This window comes from Anser anser (assembly GCF_964211835.1).
Source record: "Anser anser genome assembly, chromosome: 6".
Classification (NCBI taxonomy): Eukaryota; Metazoa; Chordata; class Aves; order Anseriformes; family Anatidae; genus Anser; species Anser anser.
The window spans coordinates 666,550-686,710 of NC_139726.1; the positions used below are offsets into that span (position 1 = coordinate 666,550).

The 20,161-nt window shown below is 48.7% G+C and overlaps 1 protein-coding gene and 1 long non-coding RNA gene across 6 annotated transcripts in view; both read left to right on the forward strand.

The window, feature by feature from the left end:
* The window catches only part of ACVR1 (activin A receptor type 1), a 73,821-nt gene that overhangs the window by 29,673 nt on the left and 23,987 nt on the right, over nucleotides 1-20,161 (forward strand). For 3 of the 5 annotated variants that reach the window (XM_083841723.1, XM_083841722.1, XM_083841726.1), the window contains exons 2-4: nucleotides 8,811-8,884; nucleotides 16,193-16,459; nucleotides 16,952-17,169. In XM_083841723.1, the coding sequence (XP_083697849.1) occupies nucleotides 8,818-8,884; nucleotides 16,193-16,459; nucleotides 16,952-17,169 (552 nt within the window). In that variant the 5' untranslated portion in view covers nucleotides 8,811-8,817. Of the gene's footprint in view, nucleotides 1-3,275; nucleotides 5,556-6,773; nucleotides 7,081-8,810; nucleotides 8,885-16,192; nucleotides 16,460-16,951; nucleotides 17,170-20,161 lie in introns of those variants that run through there. The other 2 variants (XM_083841725.1, XM_083841724.1) reach the window with 2 other exon arrangements.
* Nucleotides 8,893-14,948, forward strand: LOC310901684. The gene is made up of 2 exons (XR_014586033.1): nucleotides 8,893-10,507; nucleotides 10,810-14,948. It is a non-coding gene; the product is annotated as an uncharacterized lncRNA (long non-coding RNA).

The following is a 20,161-nucleotide window of genomic DNA, read 5'->3' on the forward strand; positions in this document are numbered from 1 at the left end:
CTGCCCCAGCCTGCCGCGGTCCCTCTGGGTGGCCGTTTGCACCTTCTCAGGTATTTGTACCTTCTGGGGCTGCGGCCTGCCAGCAGCGGAGCAGCCTGGCTGCAGGGCTTTGAATCCGGCCTCCGTCGGGAGGCAGCTGGGTGGTGAAGGGAAAGTGAAAGTGAGCAGCAGGCACGGAACTTGGTTTCAGCCTAGAAGCAGCACGAAACAAACAAAGCCCTGGAGAGATGTTCTGAGTGCCTTTATTTGGCAGATTGTTATCTTTGCTCAAAGTCTGTTTTATTTGGAGAGCTGGGGAGTGGTGATGGAGAGCTCCCTTCGGTCTCCTCCTCTCGCGGGGACCCGAGGAGCGTCTTCACGGTGACTCCAGACCAGCCCGCGGCTCCGCTGCCACGGGAGCTGTCTGCCCCCACCTCGCGCTGGGGTCTGGGGGCAGGTCCCTGGCAGCGAGCTGAGGTGGGGATCTGGGCCGCGGGTCCCTGGCAGCGAGCTGTGCTGGGGTCTGGGCCGCGGGTCCCTGGCAGCGAGCTGAGGTGGGGTCTGGGGGCAGGTCCCTGGCAGTGAGCTGAGGTGGGGATCTGGGCCGCGGGTCCCTGGCAGCGAGCTGTGCTGGGGTCTGGGCCGCGGGTCCCTGGCAGCGAGCTGAGGTGGGGATCTGGGCTGCGGGTCCCTGGCAGCGAGCTGAGGTGGGGATCTGGGCCGCGGGTCCCTGGCAGCGAGCTGAGGTGGGGATCTGGGCCGCGGGTCCCTGGCAGCGAGCTGAGGTGGGGATCTGGGCTGCGGGTCCCTGGCAGCGAGCTGAGGTGGGGATCTGGGGGCAGGTCCCTGGCAGCGAGCTGAGGTGGGGATCTGGGCCGCGGGTCCCTGGCAGCGAGCTGAGGTGGGGATCTGGGCTGCGGGTCCCTGGCAGCGAGCTGAGGTGGGGATCTGGGGGCAGGTCCCTGGCAGCGAGCTGAGGTGGGGATCTGGGCCGCGGGTCCCTGGCAGCGAGCTGAGGTGGGGATCTGGGGGCAGGTCCCTGGCAGCGAGCTGAGGTGGGGATCTGGGCCGCGGGCCCTCGGCAGCGAGATGCGCGGGGGGAGCGCAGCGGTGACCAGGGCTCCCGGGCAGCTCACCCTGCGGCCTTGCAGGCAGGAGGGAAGGGCAGGAGTGTGGTCGGTGACGGCGGCGAGCCGAGGACAGGGCTGCAGGGCCGGACTTGGCTCCCCTGCCTTACGCTGGTCCCAGCCGGTTGCGAAACCGTACCCTGCTCAAACTTGACTTTGATCTTGTGTTGAAGCGCATGCCCCTTCTGTGCAGATACGAATTAAGCTTGGTGATTCTGCCCATACCTCTTGTTTCTGTCATCTGCCAAGGCAAACACGCCCAGAATGGGGTATAAGCAGTGTTTGGTAGTGCGTATGAAATGCCTGCAAGCTGCGAAAGTGCATTTCTGCTGAACTCTTGTCATATGCTGCATGGATAAAATCTTCGTTACAAAGCGTTGCCTGCTGGGTGAAAGCAGGCCAAGTCTGAAAGAGGTTGACTTCAAATAAGCTAAAAGCAGGTAGCTGTCAGTGTGCATTTTTTTAATGGAAATGTTATGATACGGAAAGAGTTTTTACATACAACTTCTGATAACTTGTCAGTTGAAAATATTTGTTTGGATCTTGTGCACAGCTATAGTGGATAAATCCAGGTTTTGTGTTTAGGGCGGAGAGAGTTTATTAAAGTTCTGTGCTGAGATCTGACAGCAGATACTGGCTACTGAGAAAGAACAGTTCTGGTGGGAAAAGGACTGTTTGGTAGCAAGATTGGAAAGGTGGGTGTTTTTTTTGCCTCTTGTGCCCAAGGTCCTGGCACAAATTAAGCTGCCAGATGTTAATGGAAATTGTTCGATTTGTGTGGGCATTTGGAACGGCCTCACCACAGTGAGTGGTGCCCAAGGTTGTCTGTAATTCTCAATTGTTTTTAACAGTGAAAATGTCCGTGAGAATTTCCACCGCACACTACAAAATAGCCTTTTTCGTGGCGCTTGCAGAGCGCAGTGCTCCCCTCTAGCAGCAGCCGTGTTCCATGTAATACCTGTGCAGCAATAAAATGTGTGTAGTGTAATCAAACAACATCTTTGTCTAATGCTTAGGGTGCTTAATGAGCTTTTGAAATATGTGAGAAACAACAGTAACAGGTGTATCTGACGTGCATGTCTCAAATCAATACCTGCCCGATGCCTGAGACACGGAGGTGAAGCTACGTCACGCTTGGCTGTCTCATGAAATTGCTTGCAAATGCCGCTTGCTGTTTGCCTGCATAAACGAACCCACGTGCAGTTGGCCCTTTGCGCGTGTGGGACCGTCCCGAACTTTCAGGGTGCTCCCAGCGATGAGGTGGTGGGTGAGCCAGGTGCAGCGCCGTCCTGAGGGAGTGTTCCCGGGGATGTTCCTGCGTGCAGGCCCTGCGGAGGGAGGCTTATCCGTGGTGCGGTGTTAATCCTGATAGCTGCCCGCTGGAGAACTTACTTACCTGCAAGGCAGTAAGCGGTGGGGAAGGACCCACGTGTGACTTCAGAGGCAGCGGTCAGCAGTGATACACGTTGGGACTTTCAGATCGATATAAAAACACCTGTGATTGTGATCTCCTGAGTAAGCCCTTCCCTGTCAGGCTGCCCCCGAGAGCCACACGGGTGCAGTGTCTGCCTACCGCCAGGGCTTCTGCTCTGATGACAGGCCCCTTCTCCCTAATGGCTCCCTCAGCCCCCCAGAGGTTTCGCTGCCCGCGCGCAGGGTTGTGATCCCAGCTGCTCACCAGCTGACCCGCGTGGGGACCCGGCCTGGGGCTTGGGCTCTCTGTGCCCCTTGTGCACCCTGGGCCTTGGGCTGCCCTGCTCGTCCTGGGGTCACCCCTGCCGCAGGAGCAGTGGGTGCTGGTGTGACCCAGGCCTCCATCAGCCGCTCACCAAGCCGCTGGTGCTGCTGCTGCTCCTGCTTTGTCCTCTTCTGTCCTCTTTCCAAGTGGCAGTGAAGGCTTCCCTGCTTCTGGCCCGCTTTTGCCTAGGTAAGATATTTTTCCTCTTAGATAAATGTTTTTTGTTTTTCTTTTCCCCAGACATTGTGGATGTACAGCGTGGGAGAACAAGTTAGAAACAATGTCTGTGATTGGTATGTCAGCTGAGGGCAGTGGGTGACACACGTATTCTTACTTACGTATGCCGGGAGGGAGACTGAGCAGGATTTTATTTCTGTAAGTTACTCTCGTGCGTGGTTACGTCTTCCTTTTAAAACGCTAGGGGTTGGCTGTGCATGGGGATATTCAGAGCTATACCTTGGTAAGAAGGAACTTGTAACTTTCATTGATGTTTTACATTCTATGGGTTGTTCGCCTCCTGGCGACTTTATTTGTGTTCAGCAGTGTCAGGGCTTTGCTTTGCATGTGGTGGGGATAGGGGAGCCAGCACCTTGCATGCTCACGGCCTGCAGTTTGTGGCCGTTTGAAGCACGTAGCCTCTCGAGGTGGCAGTCCTTTGTGAAGTACCGATGTGTGCCCGGTGCGCTTGCAGGTGGGTACCAGGCAGGCTTTGTGGCTGAGTTTTCGTCTTGCTGAATTTTGGCAAGGACGGAGCACCCACGTCTGCCACTCTGTGACACTCAGTGCCTTTATGTGCTGCTCTGAGGCAGCTTGTTCGTGCGTGTGAGCTTCAATTCAGTCAACCAAACGTGAATTATTACTTTTCAACGCACATCTTTCCTTTTAAAGACATGGCTGTTGATGAACTTAGCTTGTGTGTGGCTACCGTGGATGGTAGAATTACAACCCGGTATTGTGGATGTTTTCTTTTGATAAAAATCTGGCGAGGTACATGCAAAATATGTACAGCCCTTGGGCTCTTGGCCAGTTGCCACCAGGACTGTCAGTGATATGTGGGTGCTTCTGATCTCATCAGAGAAGTCTGAACTCCTCTAATAGTTTGTGTTCCCATGTCTGTGTCGTATTAAGATGAAATGCAATCTGAAATTTCTTCTCTAATTGGACTTGCTCTCTCATCTGGCGTGTTCCTCGCTCTACCAGGGCGGTGGTGTCAGAGACCAAACGCAGCCTCCAGCAGCCCGTGTCGGTGTCAGCCCCAGCTCTGCGTCCTGGGGCTGCCTCCTCTGCCGCACTGGGCCACAGAGCAGGGTCTGGGGAGGAGACAAATGGTCGTCTTAGGAAGAAAAGAGGAAGGGATATGTATTTGCCGCGGAACTGGAAAAGGCGTGGGGAGCAGGGTTTTCAGAACAGATCCTTTAAAATTTTGGGACTTGATGAATAGAAACCAAGAATTCTGTCAGTTCTTGAACCTACAAGAATTAGTTGTGCATCTGTATGTTAAACTGAGTACTCTTAACTGCACGGTTTCTGACATATTCCTGCTTATTTATGCTCCTGAAAAGTTCACTTGATCTTTTCTTAGGAATCCAGAGCTGGCTTTCTAGTAATACCTGCCCGATCTGCAGCTAGGTTCGCTCTGTTGTGTGCAGTCCCGCAGATGTTTGGGGATCTGTTCGCTGCCGCTTTACAAGTGGTTCCCTATTGGGACCTGTAGCAAGTTTCAGATTTTCTAATTACGTGCTTTTCTAGGGGAAAATGTGAAATATTTTTTTTCACTGTACGTAGACAGGAATTTCCAGAATCCTGTGTCCAGCTCTGCCATACGGCTTCTGAGATCGGGGTGGGAGGAAGCATGGCACGGCGTGCAGGAATCCCAGGTACTCATGTTTTGAATGCCATCTAGTGGTTATTGCAGCTGTGATGACTCTCAGCGTAGGACATGCCGAAGAGTTGCAGACAAGTAACAGTGAAGATTGATATGCCTAGAAAGGAAAATAAACGTTGTGCATTATTCGCTGGTTGCTTTCTAGTTCCTCTTCCTTTGTCTGGGTGAAATCCCCCTCCCTCCCCTGAGAAGAAGTTCTCGTGGACTAGTCACCACCTGGTGTTTGAGTCTGTGTGCTTACGTTGCTATGGAGATTCATTCAAGAATGTTTTGTTCTTTATGTTCAGATTTATTTTCTTTCTCTAAACAAATAGTAAGTGGAAGAGACATGCTTGCTGGTGTTACTTGAGACAGATTTTTGTTCTTATGTACATTAAGTGCTTTAAAAATAAGCCTCTTGTTAAAGCAGTGGAGGCAGAGCCTTAAGCTCTCTCCCTGCTGGGTTTGGGACCGGGATAACCTGACAACGCAGCGGAGCAGAAGCCTGGCCGCGGCCGTGGCGCTGCGTGCGGGCCTTGGGTCTCCTCCGAAGGAGCAGCGGGCGGGAGCCGCGGGTCCCCCCCTGTCCCTGCGCCCCCGGCTGCCGCGTGCGGCCGGCTCCCCGGGCTTATTTTTAACCGCTGATGGAACAGGCGCAGAATGGCAGCCAGCGAGGGGCCGCGGCAGCTCCGAGGTGCCTGGCACGGCTTCAGCTGCGCGGTCAGCGCAGGCTGGGGCTGGTGCTGGCAGGGGCTGGTGGCGGGCCCCTGTTCCCCCCGCTAATCCCGCCCGAAATGTCCTGCTCTCCTGCAGCAGGGGGCAAGGAGCCGTCAAGGTTTTAACGTAGGTAAGGGCCGCTTTTGAATTCTTAGCGGTTACTCTTACTCTCAGATCACTTCTGAAGGAAAATGCGAGTTGTGTGGTGGAGGCCAGCGGCTCGCTCGCGGCTCCTTGCTCCCCAGGCGCCGTGCCGAGGCCATGCAGCGGGTGCGCTGGCACGGCTCCGTGCGGCAGAAGCAGACAGGGTGCTCTGAGACGCCCGGGAAGAGGAGCGCTCACAGGGCCGGAGCTTTGCAGAAGCAGGGTTTAACGCCGAGGCCGGCACAAGCAGTGGTGGTCTGCCGGCAGCTCGGCAGGCCTCCGCCGGGCACGGGGTCGGGCCGAGGCTCCGCCGGCTGAGTCACAGCCGCTTGTGCTGCCCGCACGCGGGTCCCGGTGCCAGCCTCGGCGGCGCGCGCTTGTTTAGCAGAAGTCCTGGTGTCCTTCTGGGTGTGCTCTTCTGTGAAGTCATCCTTGGGCTCTGCTGCGCAGGAACCTTTCGCAGTGCTTTGGACAACGGATCAGGAACGACTGCTGTCATCGTGGTTTTGTGGCCTTTTTCCTTATTTAATCTGTTTGCCAAGGTCTGCTTAAAAATTGTCACGCTTGCAGATAGATGAACTGCTGGCTGCTACAGCCCACGCTGGCTCTGTCCTGGTGCACGAGTGTGGGCAGGGGGATGTGGTGTTCGGGGCGTGCGGGGCCAGCTGTAGCACTGTGCCAGTGCTGCTGCTCCCCTGCTGAGATGCAGAGCAGCCGCTGCGGGTGGTGGGCGGCCACCTCGCGGGGGTGCAGCGTGGGTTTCCCTCCTCCTCGTCCCTCTGGGAAATAAAGGGCCAGGGCTTCCATATGATGTTTCTGTCTTTTTTTTTTTGTCAGTCATTTTTGATATAAATTGTTTGAAAACAAATACGTGCGCGTTTTTCCTGGTTTCAGTATGCAGGCTGCTTCCCGTGCTTTCAATCCCTTCTTTCCAGCCTGCCTTCAGTTCAGTTCCGTGCCTTTAATCTCATTTCCTAGCAGAGCTCAGCCGAGTCCCTCGCTGTCCCCTTCGCTGCGCCCTGTTCCTGGCGGGCGCCGGGCTGACGTGGCTGGCTGTTGGAGGGCCTGCGGGCGCCGATGGTTGCAGGAGAGGGGCAGTGGGCGAAGCCGCGGCGCGTGTGGGTCTCTGAGCACACGGGGCGGTGTGACGGTGCCCTGCCGTGAGGAAACAGTGAGCGCTGCTTGTCCTTAACCAGGCGCTGGAGGATGCAGCCACGAGCTGCAGACCGGTAGGACGCCAGGGAGCGGCTCGGCACTCCTGGCAGAGCAGCGTGCTGCTGGTAGCGTCGCCCCGCTCGCTCAGCTCCTTTGTCTCTGGCGCTGCCTCTGCCTCGCGTTCGCGTCCCGCTGCCAGGCCCCCTCCTGCGCCGCTCCTCCTGCTCGAGGGCCCCGCGGGACGGCATCCTCGGAATCAAAGCTTCTGCCTCCGCTCTCTGAGCCATCGACGTGTTGAAAGAAAGAGGGCGCATCTCCTGAGCCACCTCCGTCTGGGCCTGCAGGAAGTTCTCCAGGTGCAATGCTGAGAAAAGCGCCTAGGCGAGGTGTGGGGGGGGCGCGACGTCGCTCCTGCTCCACACCGGCCGCGGGTGGCGGGGCCCCGCTGAGCTGACCCAGGGCGCTGAGCGGCTAGCCGCTCTCGGGGACAGCTTCCTTCCAGTTCAAACCTCCTGCTGCTTGGTTGCTCAGTGATCACGCTGCATAGGACTTTGTTTTACTCTGTTTCCAGTGTGACTGCTGAAGGCCGATAATATGCGTTGATGCACATTAAGAGCGCGTTGGCCACGCGTCAGGAACGAGGAAGGCGATGTTACCTAGGGAGCGGGTGCTAAAGCGAGAGTTTAAATTTGCTAGAGGTGAGGTGGTGAGCGTTGCTCGGTCCTTCCTTTAGGCAAAGAACCTCCGTAAGAACTAAAGCTCCATGCACTCGGGTTCATAAATTCTTGACAATCTTAACTGATGATGAAGCAATTACCGAAATCTTTCCCTTATTCTACAAAACAAATCCATGTCAGGAAATAAATACGGAAGTAAATGGCTTGGCTTTAGTCGCCAAGCACTTAGGCAGCCTGCTAATGATTTGAAAAGGCAACAACAGAAGATATCGGAAAGAAAAATGGCAAATCAATTTTTTTCTTCAATTTTCATCTGCTTAATTAGAATTAATCTGAGTAACTGAACGTAAATGCTGTTTGTAAGAGGAACAGTAATGACTCGGTGCCTTGGTCAAGAGCAGTGGCTTTGAGCGTAGTGCTTCCCGCTGTTTTGGTGGCAGTCGTACGGCACGTGGTTAGGCCGGAGTGTCTCTGTAGGAGCGAAGCAGCGCAGGACGGGAGGGACTTTGAGTTGTCTGGCTCTGCTTGCTGGATTCAGTCCCAACAAAGGCTGATTGTAGTTAATCTCTGTTCCTTTGCAATGGTGATCGTTTCAGTGGAGAATATAAGAGACAGAAGAGTTTCTTTTCAGTAGCCTGTTAAGTAATTCTTACTTCAAAGTGAAAAGAGGAGCTTTCATGTTCTTGTAAAGACCAAGTATCCTGGAAAAGATTTGAAGTATGCAAGAGAATTCACTCCTTTATTTGCTTTTTTTAGATGGAACATGTGCCTTTGCTGGTATGCTGGAAACACTCTGAGTTTTCAGAAAAGAAGTAGTTACCGATCTTCAATAGCAGAGAAATGAAGTTAGGTCATTGAGAGGGAAGCCCTTGGAAAAGAGGCATGAAGCTGGAAACTTCCAAGAGTGGTTTCTCCCTTAAAGACAGCTTGCTTTTTCTTGCCATCTAGCACTGGTTTCTGCTGGTTAAAGAAAGTTATTCAGAGTCTTCTGGCTCAGATCTTTTGTTTTCTCTCAAAGCCCAAACAATACACAGTTTTACAGAACTTTCTTTTAAGTTCACAGTAATTTAACTCTTATTTAACCTGGTTGAAAGAGCCTATCTTCTACTTCATGTGCCTGCTTGGCTCTGTAAGGGTTCACGTCTTTGTTAGCACGCCTCTAAATATGCACTATAGCTGCAAATGATATTTGACTCTTAAAAAAACCAATCACATTTAAGAAATTGCAGTAAATTACAAGGTTTGTAGATGAAGGAAATAACTCATTTAGGAAACAAGACCAAGCTTGGTTGTTCTGAGTCTTGTATAAGGAATTGATGAGACATTGAGAAACACTGACTTTGGGGTGGCTACGTTTTGAGATGATAGTGAAAGTGTACACAGCTCTCAAGTCTCTTCTCTTTCCCCAGGCCTACGATGATAGATGGAGTTATGATTCTTCCCGTGCTGCTGCTGCTGGCGTTTCCCCCCCGCAGTGTGCAAGGTGAGTGCCGTGGTGGCGGTGCCGTAGCTGCTGCTGCTGGAGCTGTGTTTGCTTCTCCATTTTGAGTTGCTTCAGAGGATACTTGTTGCCTGTTTACGTATAAAGTCTATAGTATGTACGATTGGCATAGGTCTTAGCAGGGCCTGGGGAGTGGAATGGGAAACTTGACTTGGGTGGCCAACTTTTGCTGTATGTAAGGAGCAGCTCTTTGCAGCTTGTGGGCCCCGGTGCAGTTGCATTCTTAAAGCGAGGTTGTTAAAGCTCGAGGAAGATTCTTCTGTTTGGAGCATTTAGTATGGGGTTTGATAACTTTTCCATGACGGCTTTTGTAAAGTCTTTGGAAATGCAGAGGGGCTGGTTATCCATTGGTATTCAGCTGTGTGCTTGTAAAGATTTTAAGACATGCAGTGCGTTTAAGATTTCCTTCAGCAACGTGGGAGAAGGGTATTTCCACTGCCACGGAGAGGTGGTGATGGTTCATTTGAAGGCTTCTGGAAGTTGTGTGAGATGGCTGCTTCCAAACAGCCTTTTTTCAGTACTGAGTAAACGTTTTCTGCAGATGGTTCTTTCTCAGTTGTAAATGCATTTCAAGTGGCTTGTGACGTGACTCTAGTGTTTGTGGCGTATTGATCATAGCATTGCAGAATGCTTTGGGTTGGAAAGTGCATTAAAGTCCATCGGATTCCACCCCCGTGCCATGGGCAGGGACACCTTCCACTGGACTGGGTTGCTCAAAGCCCCAGCCTGGCCTGGAAGTGTTTATTTACAGGGATGGGGCAGATGATGTTCTTTTTTATTTACCTTGTCAAACCTCTTTCTGAAATACTCTGCTGAAATATGTTTGCTTTCAAATGCTGATGCAAAGAATAAAAGGCGGAGAATATTAAGTGGAATTGTTAGAAGGGATAGTGAAAGGTGAAAATAGATATGCGGAGGTTTAGTGTTTGATTTCAGTCATGCCTATGAATAGACAATTAAGACAAAACTTAAACAGGGAGGAACATTGGACAGGTGTTAGTGGAAAACAAATCAAACTGCTAATTTTGTTGGAATTTCTGGTTAACTTTACTTGTATAGCGTGTGTAATCACACGCTTGCACTGCCTGTGTAGTGCAGCCTATAGGACAAAATAAGTAAACCACTCTACCTTCCAAAGCTGCCCTACAGGTGTTAAAATCTTAGTTGTTTGATCTGACTTCTCTCTCTCTTTTTTTTTTTAAAGTATGTTTTAGAGGTGAGAACTTTATTGTCGTGTTGAAAAGATGCAAGTAGGTGATCAGGAAGAGAAGAGTTACTAAATCCAAGCCGAGACATTCCTTTTCTGTTCCTTCTTTCCTGGCAACGTCTGTGATCCTAAAGCCAGAGGTATAGGATTGTGCCTGCGCTGGGAGCAAAGGCAAAGCTGGACCAGATGTGCTGCTGGAAGGGGCTGTGGAAAGTGTAGCGTGGGGGCAGGAGTGTGTGCAGAGAGGAGATGTGCAGGTGCTGTCGTCCCGTGGCCATCCACCCGTGCCAGCTGGAGGGACGTCTGCGGAGAGCGGCCTCCTGCTCGTGGTGTGAGGCGGCAGTGCTGAGGGAAGCAGCTCCAGTGACTGCGCGCCTGGGTCTGCGCTTCCCTCCCTGGTGAGAGCTCCTGGGAAAGTTCTTGTAGAAGAGGCGCGACAGTCTTGCTTTCCTTTTCCTTGCTTTATTCCTTCCCTTCTCCCCCCCAGACTTCCTGTGGTGAATTTTCTATGAGCAATTACTTGTCTAGTGCATTTCATTAATGTTGCTGCTCCCCCTCTTCACGTGTGCTAGTAGTAATGCTGTTTTATTTTCTTTGGAAGCGGTCTCCTACTTCCAAGCTGGTTGTACAGAAGCATTTGGGGAGGCAGAAATACCTAGTGAACCCCTCAGCAAACTTTCGTTGATGCTTTTTCATCTAGGTTTTGCCTGGTTGGTGAGGAAGCCTCGTCACAGCAATGCAGGAGCTTGCTGCTTTGTTTGCCAAATGCCTTTCGGTGCTGCTTGGCGTTTGCAAGCCCCAGTGGCGGGGCTGAGCCCAGGAGCACAGCCCTGTTCGTGGTGGTCTGCGGCGGGCCGGGGAATGAATGGATGGATGGATGTCGATCCTCTGCTGCCCGCTCCCAAGCATGGTTTTGTGTACCAGGCACTGTGTGCTTTCCTATGAGCTTTCCTGAAATTGTTTAGAGAGGGTTGTTTTGGTGGAGAACAGTTACTTTGTCTTTCCTTTGATATATGCACAAAATAACAAAGTTGCAAAGCCTCCTCATTGTTTTTCTTAATCTATTCTTTCACAGTTCAGTTCTTTTCCTTTCACTCGTAGTTGGGCTTGACTGTTATTTTACCCTTTTTCCGTGAGCAAAAATGTCTGGGCATATCTTCAGGCATCATTTGGGTGTTGATGCTTGACTGTTCCTGCATTGCTAGCAGGCTTCAGAAGGTGGAAATAAATATGACTTTTTTTTAAAAAAGGCAAAACTAGGTAGAATTCCAAGTGCAGAAATGTCTTTTCCTTACTTGATTGTCCAGAAAATACTTATAAAATAAAAGTTTTTATTATGGCTCCAACTTCTGTGTTACTTTGTTAGCCCTGTAAAGTACGGAAATAAGCTTTTTTTCATTTCCCAGCAAACTAAGCCGCTATTAAAGCACAGTACTTTCTATATAATGTAATGCCTATACTTAATATCGTACACAGGGAATCATAAAGGCAAGATAACCATCAAAAAAAAGTTGTCTAATGTACAGCTGAATGGACTCAAGTGATTTTAAATTTTGCATGTCTGCTTTCCTTTGTCTGCAATTAATTAAGGGATGAAGCCCTAGCAGATCCCACCTCTACCCCTAATCCTAGTCATTTAAGAAGAAAAATAATACAGCTGCTTTTGAACATTTTGACCTTTGAATATGAAGCCTTTTTCACCCTCCTAGAGCTTTCAGCAGCTCTGCGACTTGGTGTAGGATTTGTAACCTCTGTAATTTGGTTGGAAGTCATCCCCTTTGGGAGGAGCGATCCCCCGTGCCTGAGATGGATGATGCAAATGTCCAGAGTCGTTCTCTTAAATGTGCATGGCCATTCAGTCAGGTCTCAGCTGCGGCCTGGTTGATTCAAGGCTCGCATACCTCCCTCAGTTCTTGGTCGCCTGCCTATATTTTCCAGCCACGTATGAGGAGGTCTTGTGGGTGCATGTAGGTTATCCCTCCAAGCACTCGCCTGACTGCGTTCTCTCTAAATATTAATGCATGTACTATTGTTGTACTGGGTCTGTCTGCAAGTTGAAATTTTGAAAGGATATGCAATGGTGCTGCATTGCTGGGAGGAAATGATTTGTTACTGTAAAACCCTTCTTTAGTATGTACTTTAATTAGAGACCGAGTTCAGAAAGAAAACTGACTCTTACTATGGTGCATGTTTTGACTTTTTGTATGGTTTGTATTAGCTTGTTATTTGCTGATCATATCACATAGCTAACGTAGCGTTTATTTCAAATTACAGTTAACTGAAATCAAAAAAACTTTAAGAAGCTGTTGCTTCAGTAAGAGTAAGAAAAGGTGGCCTAGTGCCTATTTTACTAGCTGTTCGGTTAGAACACAAAGCATTCTTTTAGATGTGAAGAGATCATCTCAAAATCAAGGTGCATTCCTAGAAACATTTTATAGTGTATTTCTCTTTAGAGAGTAGAACTTGATGTTCAAACAGTTACCAAAATGTTTACAATCCGAGAGTTGGATACAACATATGAAATAAAACTGCGTAGATTAGTAACTGTTCTTGTGAAACAAAATTCACATAGAAGTAAACACTCCTCATCTTTGTTTCCTTGCATGTATACATTTCCATAGTTAACCCAGTTCCCAAAATCTCCTGTTTTGGTGTCATGGGGATTCAGATTGGAAAGGCTGGGCTGTGCCTGCCCACAAGAGCACTGTGCAGCATAGCATATTCTGTGCAGTCACAAAAAGGACCTCTTTAAAGAGGGCTAAACATTGTAATCAGTAAAATGGAATTTCCAATGTGGAGTATCTTGTGGTGTTTAAATACCTAGATGATTAGAGTCAGCACTCTAACTGTTGACTTTTGCAAAGTGAATAAGCAAACAAAACAGAGGAACTTCAGCTGCAACACTTCCATAATGATGGACTGTGTGTGAAATTTACTTGAATACAAAGCTCTGTGTGAAGTTCCTGTGAATCTGTGTGGCAAGTCAGATTTTAGGTGTACGCAATATACATAGACTGAAAGTGCAGCAGTGCGACTCTGCATTACGAAACAAATATATACGCAGCACATGCGTTCAGGTAATGGAAGCATTTCTGAGCTTGGCTTCCTGCCCGCGTGTACTGCCTGGCTGCTAGCTGGCCTGACAGCCGTCCGCGCCTGGAGCTGTTGTGGAGCAGGTATGCAGCAGGTATGCTCCTCTGACCGGGTGCGCTGGGGGAGCTGGGCGTTTCAGCCATCATCTCTGGCTTGCAGCTGGCCCGTGGCATTTGCTGGTCACACCTGTCCCACAGACTTGCTAGCATAGCTATGAGAGCTGTGGAGAGGCAGCATCCAGCACAACTGCCTCTTCTGTGGATTTGCTGTATGCCAGCAAAGCTGTGCTTTGCATGTACGGCTGGATTCACTTTGTGAAAATACTGCTAGAATAAGCAACGCTTTGGAGTTGGCTTTGTGCACGCTGAGAACATCTTGGTGCAGCACGGTGTTTAGTTAGTAAGCATGCACGGAAGCAGTGCCTGACTGTCTCGGGCTCCCACCTGCAGGCCTGGCGCAGCTGGCAGCCCGCTGAGACAGCGGCAGGGGGCACGGTGCTGGGGCTGCGTCTGCAGCCTGAGTCAGCTCTGGTCTGAGTAAAACTCAGCCTGCTTAGGGGAAAGTGGCGCTGCAGGAGCATTAACGATGGAAGGACCAGCTGGTAGGTGGTAATACACCATGCAGCTGGAGAACCACCTGAGTAAACACAGGAGCAGTTTGGGCACAAGGAGTAACAACTGTCACGAAGGAGCATCTGTACGCGTGGGCTCTCTGCAGCAGGTAACTATGTGTATGGGGCCGTTGATGTGCTGGGATCTGTAGCAGTGCACGTGTACGTGCACAGTCAGCGTTACTGGGCCGTCACGCTGCGCGACGTGGCTCTGCCTACCACCTCCGCGTGTCTTTTGAACCACTTCCCCTGCCTTCAGACTGGAGCAGTCTGGTCGCAGGATGGGGTGTGTGTCCAGGGCTGCAGTGCGTTAGTTCACTGCCTATAAGGGATGTCAGGTTGCTCTGTGTGGGCAGATGAACTGGCCGGTGCGGTTGCTTCTTGAACCATTTTGGGGTTCCAGAGCCGCTCCAAAGAGCGGCGTGTGAGGGGAGGCAGCTTTCCGCCAGAGCTCTTCCTCTGGTTTGTGCGAGTTTCCCTCAGTCTTGAAGCGTCCTTGGGTCACGAGGCGAGGGAAGCGCTGCGCTGGAGCAGGCTGCAAGCCAGGTGAATTTTCCTTGCAGCCTGAGGATGTCTCGGGTGAAGGCGAGTAGGTGTGCGCTGCGGGGCGGCCCTTTCTGCTGTCACTGACCAGCAGGGCTGGCTGGCGGCGGCCTGCGGGCTGCTGCGGCCCGCACGCCTGCTGGCTGGCTAACGCAGAGATGTCTCGCTCGCTGGGCGGCGCTGAAACCCTCGCTACTAGAGGGCTAGACAGAGATCTTTACTGAAGGCACAGCTCTTGTCTGGCAGATCGTGGCCGTGCCTCTGGAGAAAATCCCTCAGGCCTCTGGCTGTGAATGCCGTCAGTGATTCCAGGCAGATGAGCTGCGATTAAAGGCTTGGGTTTTACACCACCACTTGTACACCGCCGCTGCTGCGGGCGGAGAAGGAACAGAACGTTGATTATAGGAATCTGTCTGACGTCTTTTTTTTCAAGTTCCACAAAATTAGCAAGTTATTAGTCAGGACGTTTAAGTCTGGGTTTTTGTGTACCGGCACTTGAAATCAACGGCACTTGAAATCAACGTGATGGATGCTGCCTGATTTCAGAACACTTTCCCTAATTTAGCTTTTGTTAGTGGTTCCAAAATAGAAAATTTGTATTTGTGTACTTGTTCATTGTGGGAGGAGGGGAGGAAAAGAAACTGAGTTATATTCCCAGTGGGCAGGCTCTAATGATAGGTTTGAAAAAGTCAAACACGTGGTGGTACGTTGCTGCTATTTTAGGAGCACCCACCGTATTTGTGGTTGGAAACTTTGTTAGAACTGAGAAAGAACGTGAGTTGAGCCGCTGCACGCGTGTGTACACGTGGGCTGTGTGTGGCGGTGCCGTGTGTGCTGTCCTGCAGTAGGCCTCTCCTCAGTCACCTGTGAGCGCGCAGCAGCCCTGTGCCGTATACCACGACGCACATCTGCGTTTTCCGGGGTGCTGAAGAGTTGTCAGTGTTTCTCATTCACTGGTTGAGAGGTGTGCTCTCCTTTAGTCAAAGACCGAAAAGACCAGGTGTTCTGGGAGGTGTGTTAAAGGCACGTGCCATTCCTGAGAGCAGCCGTGTGCGCAGCTCTGCGCAGGGGCACTGTTTTTTTACAGCTGAGGGTCTCTGGACGTTTTGCTGATGATACTTGGGAAAAAAGTCTCCAACTTTATACTATTTTTTTCTTGAAAGTTCTTCCACTTTCTTAGCATTTAGAGTTGGAAGGGATGCAGTGTACTTGCTGATAGTATGTGCTGCTTTTGTTTGCTTTTTATGTCCATGGTTATTCAGGTTCGCAAGCTACTTCTCAAAGGCTTGTCTTCTTGGGGGAGTTGTTCCAACTTTACTGTTCAGGCAAGCTAATTAAATCCACCAAGCCCTGTGTTGCTGTGTCTACTGGGAATTTAAATGGCCTTAATTTGGTTTAGTTAGTCATTTCGAGAATACTTGAGAAAAAACATTTCCATATAGACATACAATGTGGTTTAGCAAATCTGCTCTAAATTTACACTGTTAGTTTTTCTCTGCTGAATGTTCCTGTGTAGATGACCCTCCTGTACTGGATACCCGAAGTCATGCGCACATGTGTGAGGCAATGTTAAATGTCACTGAACTCTGGAAATTTGAATGCTTGGAGTGGGACAGATAAGATTGGTATTTCTTTGATGGTGCAAGCTCATACTTCTGTCTTGCTGAAACAGATAAATCAGTATCATTAGCTCCTACTTGGCGGCTCTTCAGTGCTAATTGCAACTGATATTTCTTCTCTTAAACAGAAGATTTTATTGTCAAATAACTGTTATCACTAAATATGTGAAACTAAAAGAGTATGATGGTGTTTCTTTCTCAACTCTCTGTTTTTACAGACGATGAGCTGAAGCTGAATATGGTCCACTACGAATGTGTGTGTGAGGGCATGTCCTGTGGGAATGGAGATCGTTGCCAAGGCCAGCAATGTTTTGCTTCTCTAAGCATTAATGATGGTGCTAAGGTTTACCAGAAAGGATGCTTCCAAGTCTACGAACAAGGGAAAATGACGTGCAAAACACCACCATCTCCTGACCAAGCAGTCGAGTGCTGCCAAGGATACCTGTGCAATATGAATATCACTGCACAGTTGCCCTCTTCTAAAGGTGAGAGGTTAATTTATATAATGAATTTTGAGAAAGAAAAATGGTTAGCTTTGATCTGATGTAATGGGAGTGAGATGGCTTCTGTGCTAGTGAAAATCAGGGTTTAAACAACACAGTGAGTCTCTTCCTACTTTCATTCTCTGTCTTGGAGCCTGCTGCCGTACGTCTGATGTCCATAGGTTGAGTAATCTGTATTGCCGAGTGAATGGTGGGGTTTGAAGTGCAGAGCTGAGCTGCAGACTGTGAGCGGGCTGTGGTTGCTAATTCCCCTTTCATATGTGGGATTTGATCTGGAGGGGCAGGGGTAGTTCTGGCAGTTGTGCAAGGAGTCACTGTAGTGGAACTACAGAACAGAACTTTGGCTGTGTTAGGACCAACCTCTCTTCTAGTTTAACTTGGTAGCCACCCAGACGTTCTCAGCACTACTGGTTGTAAAAAGACATTCATTCTCTGGGAGTTCTCAAACTTTTTTTTTGTTCTTTCCTTTCCAAGGGCAAACCCTTCAAGGAGAAGCTGCAGGTTACAGCATGGAAACACTAATTATCGTTATACTGGCTCCTGTGATAGTGTTGATATTTTTTTCTGCGGTAGCTGTGCTGATCATCCGGAGAATACAGAAAAGCCATATGGAGAGGCTAAATTCTAGAGATGCAGAGTATGGCACAATTGAGGGACTCATTGCATCAAATGTTGGGGACAGTACATTGGCAGTAAGTAATCTTTATGCACGGTAAAAATATGACCTTTCTTCGCTTCCAAACCCTCTCATCTATCCCCTCATGGATAGATGAGAAATTCTCTCCTCTTTATATTTCTCAGATAAAATCTTTAGAGCCTCTTCAAACATTAAGAGTTTCGGAAGTATTTCCCTTGTTGGTGCTTCTACTCCATAACATACCTTCACCGAAGAGTTGAAAAGTGGCTAAAGGAGGAAAAAAAAGAACTCCAAAACAAATGCTTTTAACAATATGCTGCTGTATACATTGGATGGCTATTTTCTTTGTGTTTTGGACTGTAATTCTCTTAGTGGGAGAAAGAAGGTTATTCCTTACTTAAGTAAACTCCATATTCAGTTTTTGTCTTTGCTAGAAAGTGTTGGTTACCACCAGGTAGGGGAGCAGTTTTGACTGTCCAGAAACATACCACAGAAAACTGCTGCACCTACTCACACTGAAGTTGACAACTGCTTTGCAGACCCAGCTGTGGGCATTTCTAAAAAGGAAGATGGATCTATGGGACCACTAAAAAAAATCTATTCTGGGGAGCTGGAAACTTTGTTGCGTTTCTGTTTTTGGGGCAGAGATGTTTCTAGAAAATACTGCTGTGAATAAGAGCTAGAAGAATTGCTTTCATCACAGGATAGTACGTCCTGACAAATACATCTGAGACGGTCAGTAAGGGATACCACTGGAGCAGGTAAAATTCTTTTTTGAGGAAGAGTAAGTTAAAACTGATAGTAGTCAGACTCCCAGTCATCTGGATGACCCCAGTATGCATTTCTGAAATAGTCTGCGTAGGGAGCAAGTAAACCAGCGTTTCATCCAGGAAGGACCTGGTTCTTCTGAAAGGGTGTAGTATGGAGAGATGCACTGCAGAAGATGGATAGGAATTAGTTTTCCACTTTCTGCAGTATAATGATGGGGGGAGACATCAAAATAAGCAAGGATAAAAATGTAGAAGGTGGTGTGACAAACTGGTAACTGGCAAGGAGTTCCATTGGACCGAAGATTTTTCTAGAATGCTGCAGGTCTGTATACATTCAACGAAACAAGATGAGAAGACTGTATGTTGCTGATCACCTAAGACAGAAAACTAACCACCGAAAGAAGCCCCCAAAAATCCAGCAGAGGGGGTCCTGTCCCTGATATTAATGTGCTTGGAGGTTGGAAGGGCATTAGAGGAAAGTATCTCATGTATGTTACAGTGCTCCCACACTTGCTTCTAATTCACTTACAATAGCCTAACACTCAAATACCCCAAAGTCCCTATGTACTTCTCCATATGGAGAGGGACTCTGTCAGGGAGTGTGGTGATAGGACAAGGGGTAACGGCTTTAAACTAAAAGAGGGTGGGTTTAGATTAGGTGTTAGGAAGAAATTCTTTACTCAGAGGGTGATTATGCACTGGCACAGGCTGCCCAGAGGAGCTGAGGCTGTCCCAGCCCTGATGGTGCCCAAAGCCAGGCTGGATGGGATTTGGGCAGCCTGGGCTGTTGGGAGGTCCCTGCCCATGGCAGGGGATGGCACTGGGTGGGCTTTGACGTCCCTTCCAACCCAAACCATTCTGTGATTTTATGATGTATCTAATCACCCAGTTCACTCCGTGACTAGTACTGTAATGAAAGGACGTTGCTTTGGGGTATGATCAGAGATAAGATACTGGTCTGTAGGGACCTTACAGTGGCCACCCTGATAACTGCAGGATCGAGTACGCTGTAAACTGCAGCAGCTTCATGCTACTGCCCTGCTGTTCTGCTTCAGGTTGGCCATATATCAGCTATACTTGGCAATTTTTAAAATGTCTTTGGCTCTCTTTATTTAGTCCCAAAGGCTTGATTCTCTGTTTTAAAACAGTCAGTTTTGATGTGTTCACCACAAACCAGGCATGCGTACAACTGATTCTGCCTTTAAGCACTGACTTCCAGCTTTTACTGGCTCTCTTATCAGTGCAAGGCCATTTCCACTCCATTTGCAGGCCTTTCACACTTCTCATTTAATGTTCCTTGAAAACAGTGATTAAAGCCTGGGAAGAATAAATCAAATTCCTTTCAAAAGAAATAGGAAAAGTTGCTAACTGTAAGTTGTTTTGTTTAATAGAGCAGTTTTGTTCACAGCTATCAAACCCTTGTAGCTTTATGATTGTAGTGTCACTGCTGTGCCTCTTGGGTGTTGATGTGTTTAAAAAAAATAAAAAATTGATAGTTCCTTGTCTGTAAATGTTCATCTAAACATCATCTAAGTCTTTGGTCAAGATTTTTCTTCTCCATTGTGTGCTTTAAATCTCTAGTTTTGTTACACATCAGGTTCGTTTACGTGTAGGATTAGTCTCCATAGTGTAATGAATACAGCCCTCAGCTTCCTAATGGAGAATGGAAAGAGTGGGGGCCTCCTGAAATCTTGTTTTTACAGTCATTGTTGTAGATAAGTTTTTGTCTCTTTCTGATACAAGCAGGAAGGAAAATGAGCTCTCAGTTCATATTAGAAAGCAAAATAACGGTCTCCAGTCACTCTTAAATGATCTTTCTCTTGAGCACTCATTAAAAAATTGTTAAGAGAAATGGGATTTCACTGGATCTAGCTGAAGCCTCGTAGTGCAGTTTGCTGGGAATATTACAGTTGATTATGCTTATGCGTTTCTATCCTATTTTTGTTTTTAAAGAAAAAGTCCAGTACTACAGGGCACCCACTTATTGATGTTTTGAACTAGTACATAAGTCCAGCTATAAAAGTAGCTCGGTATTAGCACTTAAAAGGTTAATAATATTTTAACATTCAATCAGAATCTTTTTCATATTTTTTGAGCTTACACCTTAAAGTCTGGTTTCCATGCACTAAAAATACCAGAAAGTGATAAAACTCATAAGAAGTCATGAAAGGTTTTCTGGGGTATCAGTTGCATGTCTTGTGTAGGTGATGCAGGTAATAGTCCCATCACCTTGTTCATTTCAAAACTGTTCTCAGTTGTTCTTAGCTATGTCAAATC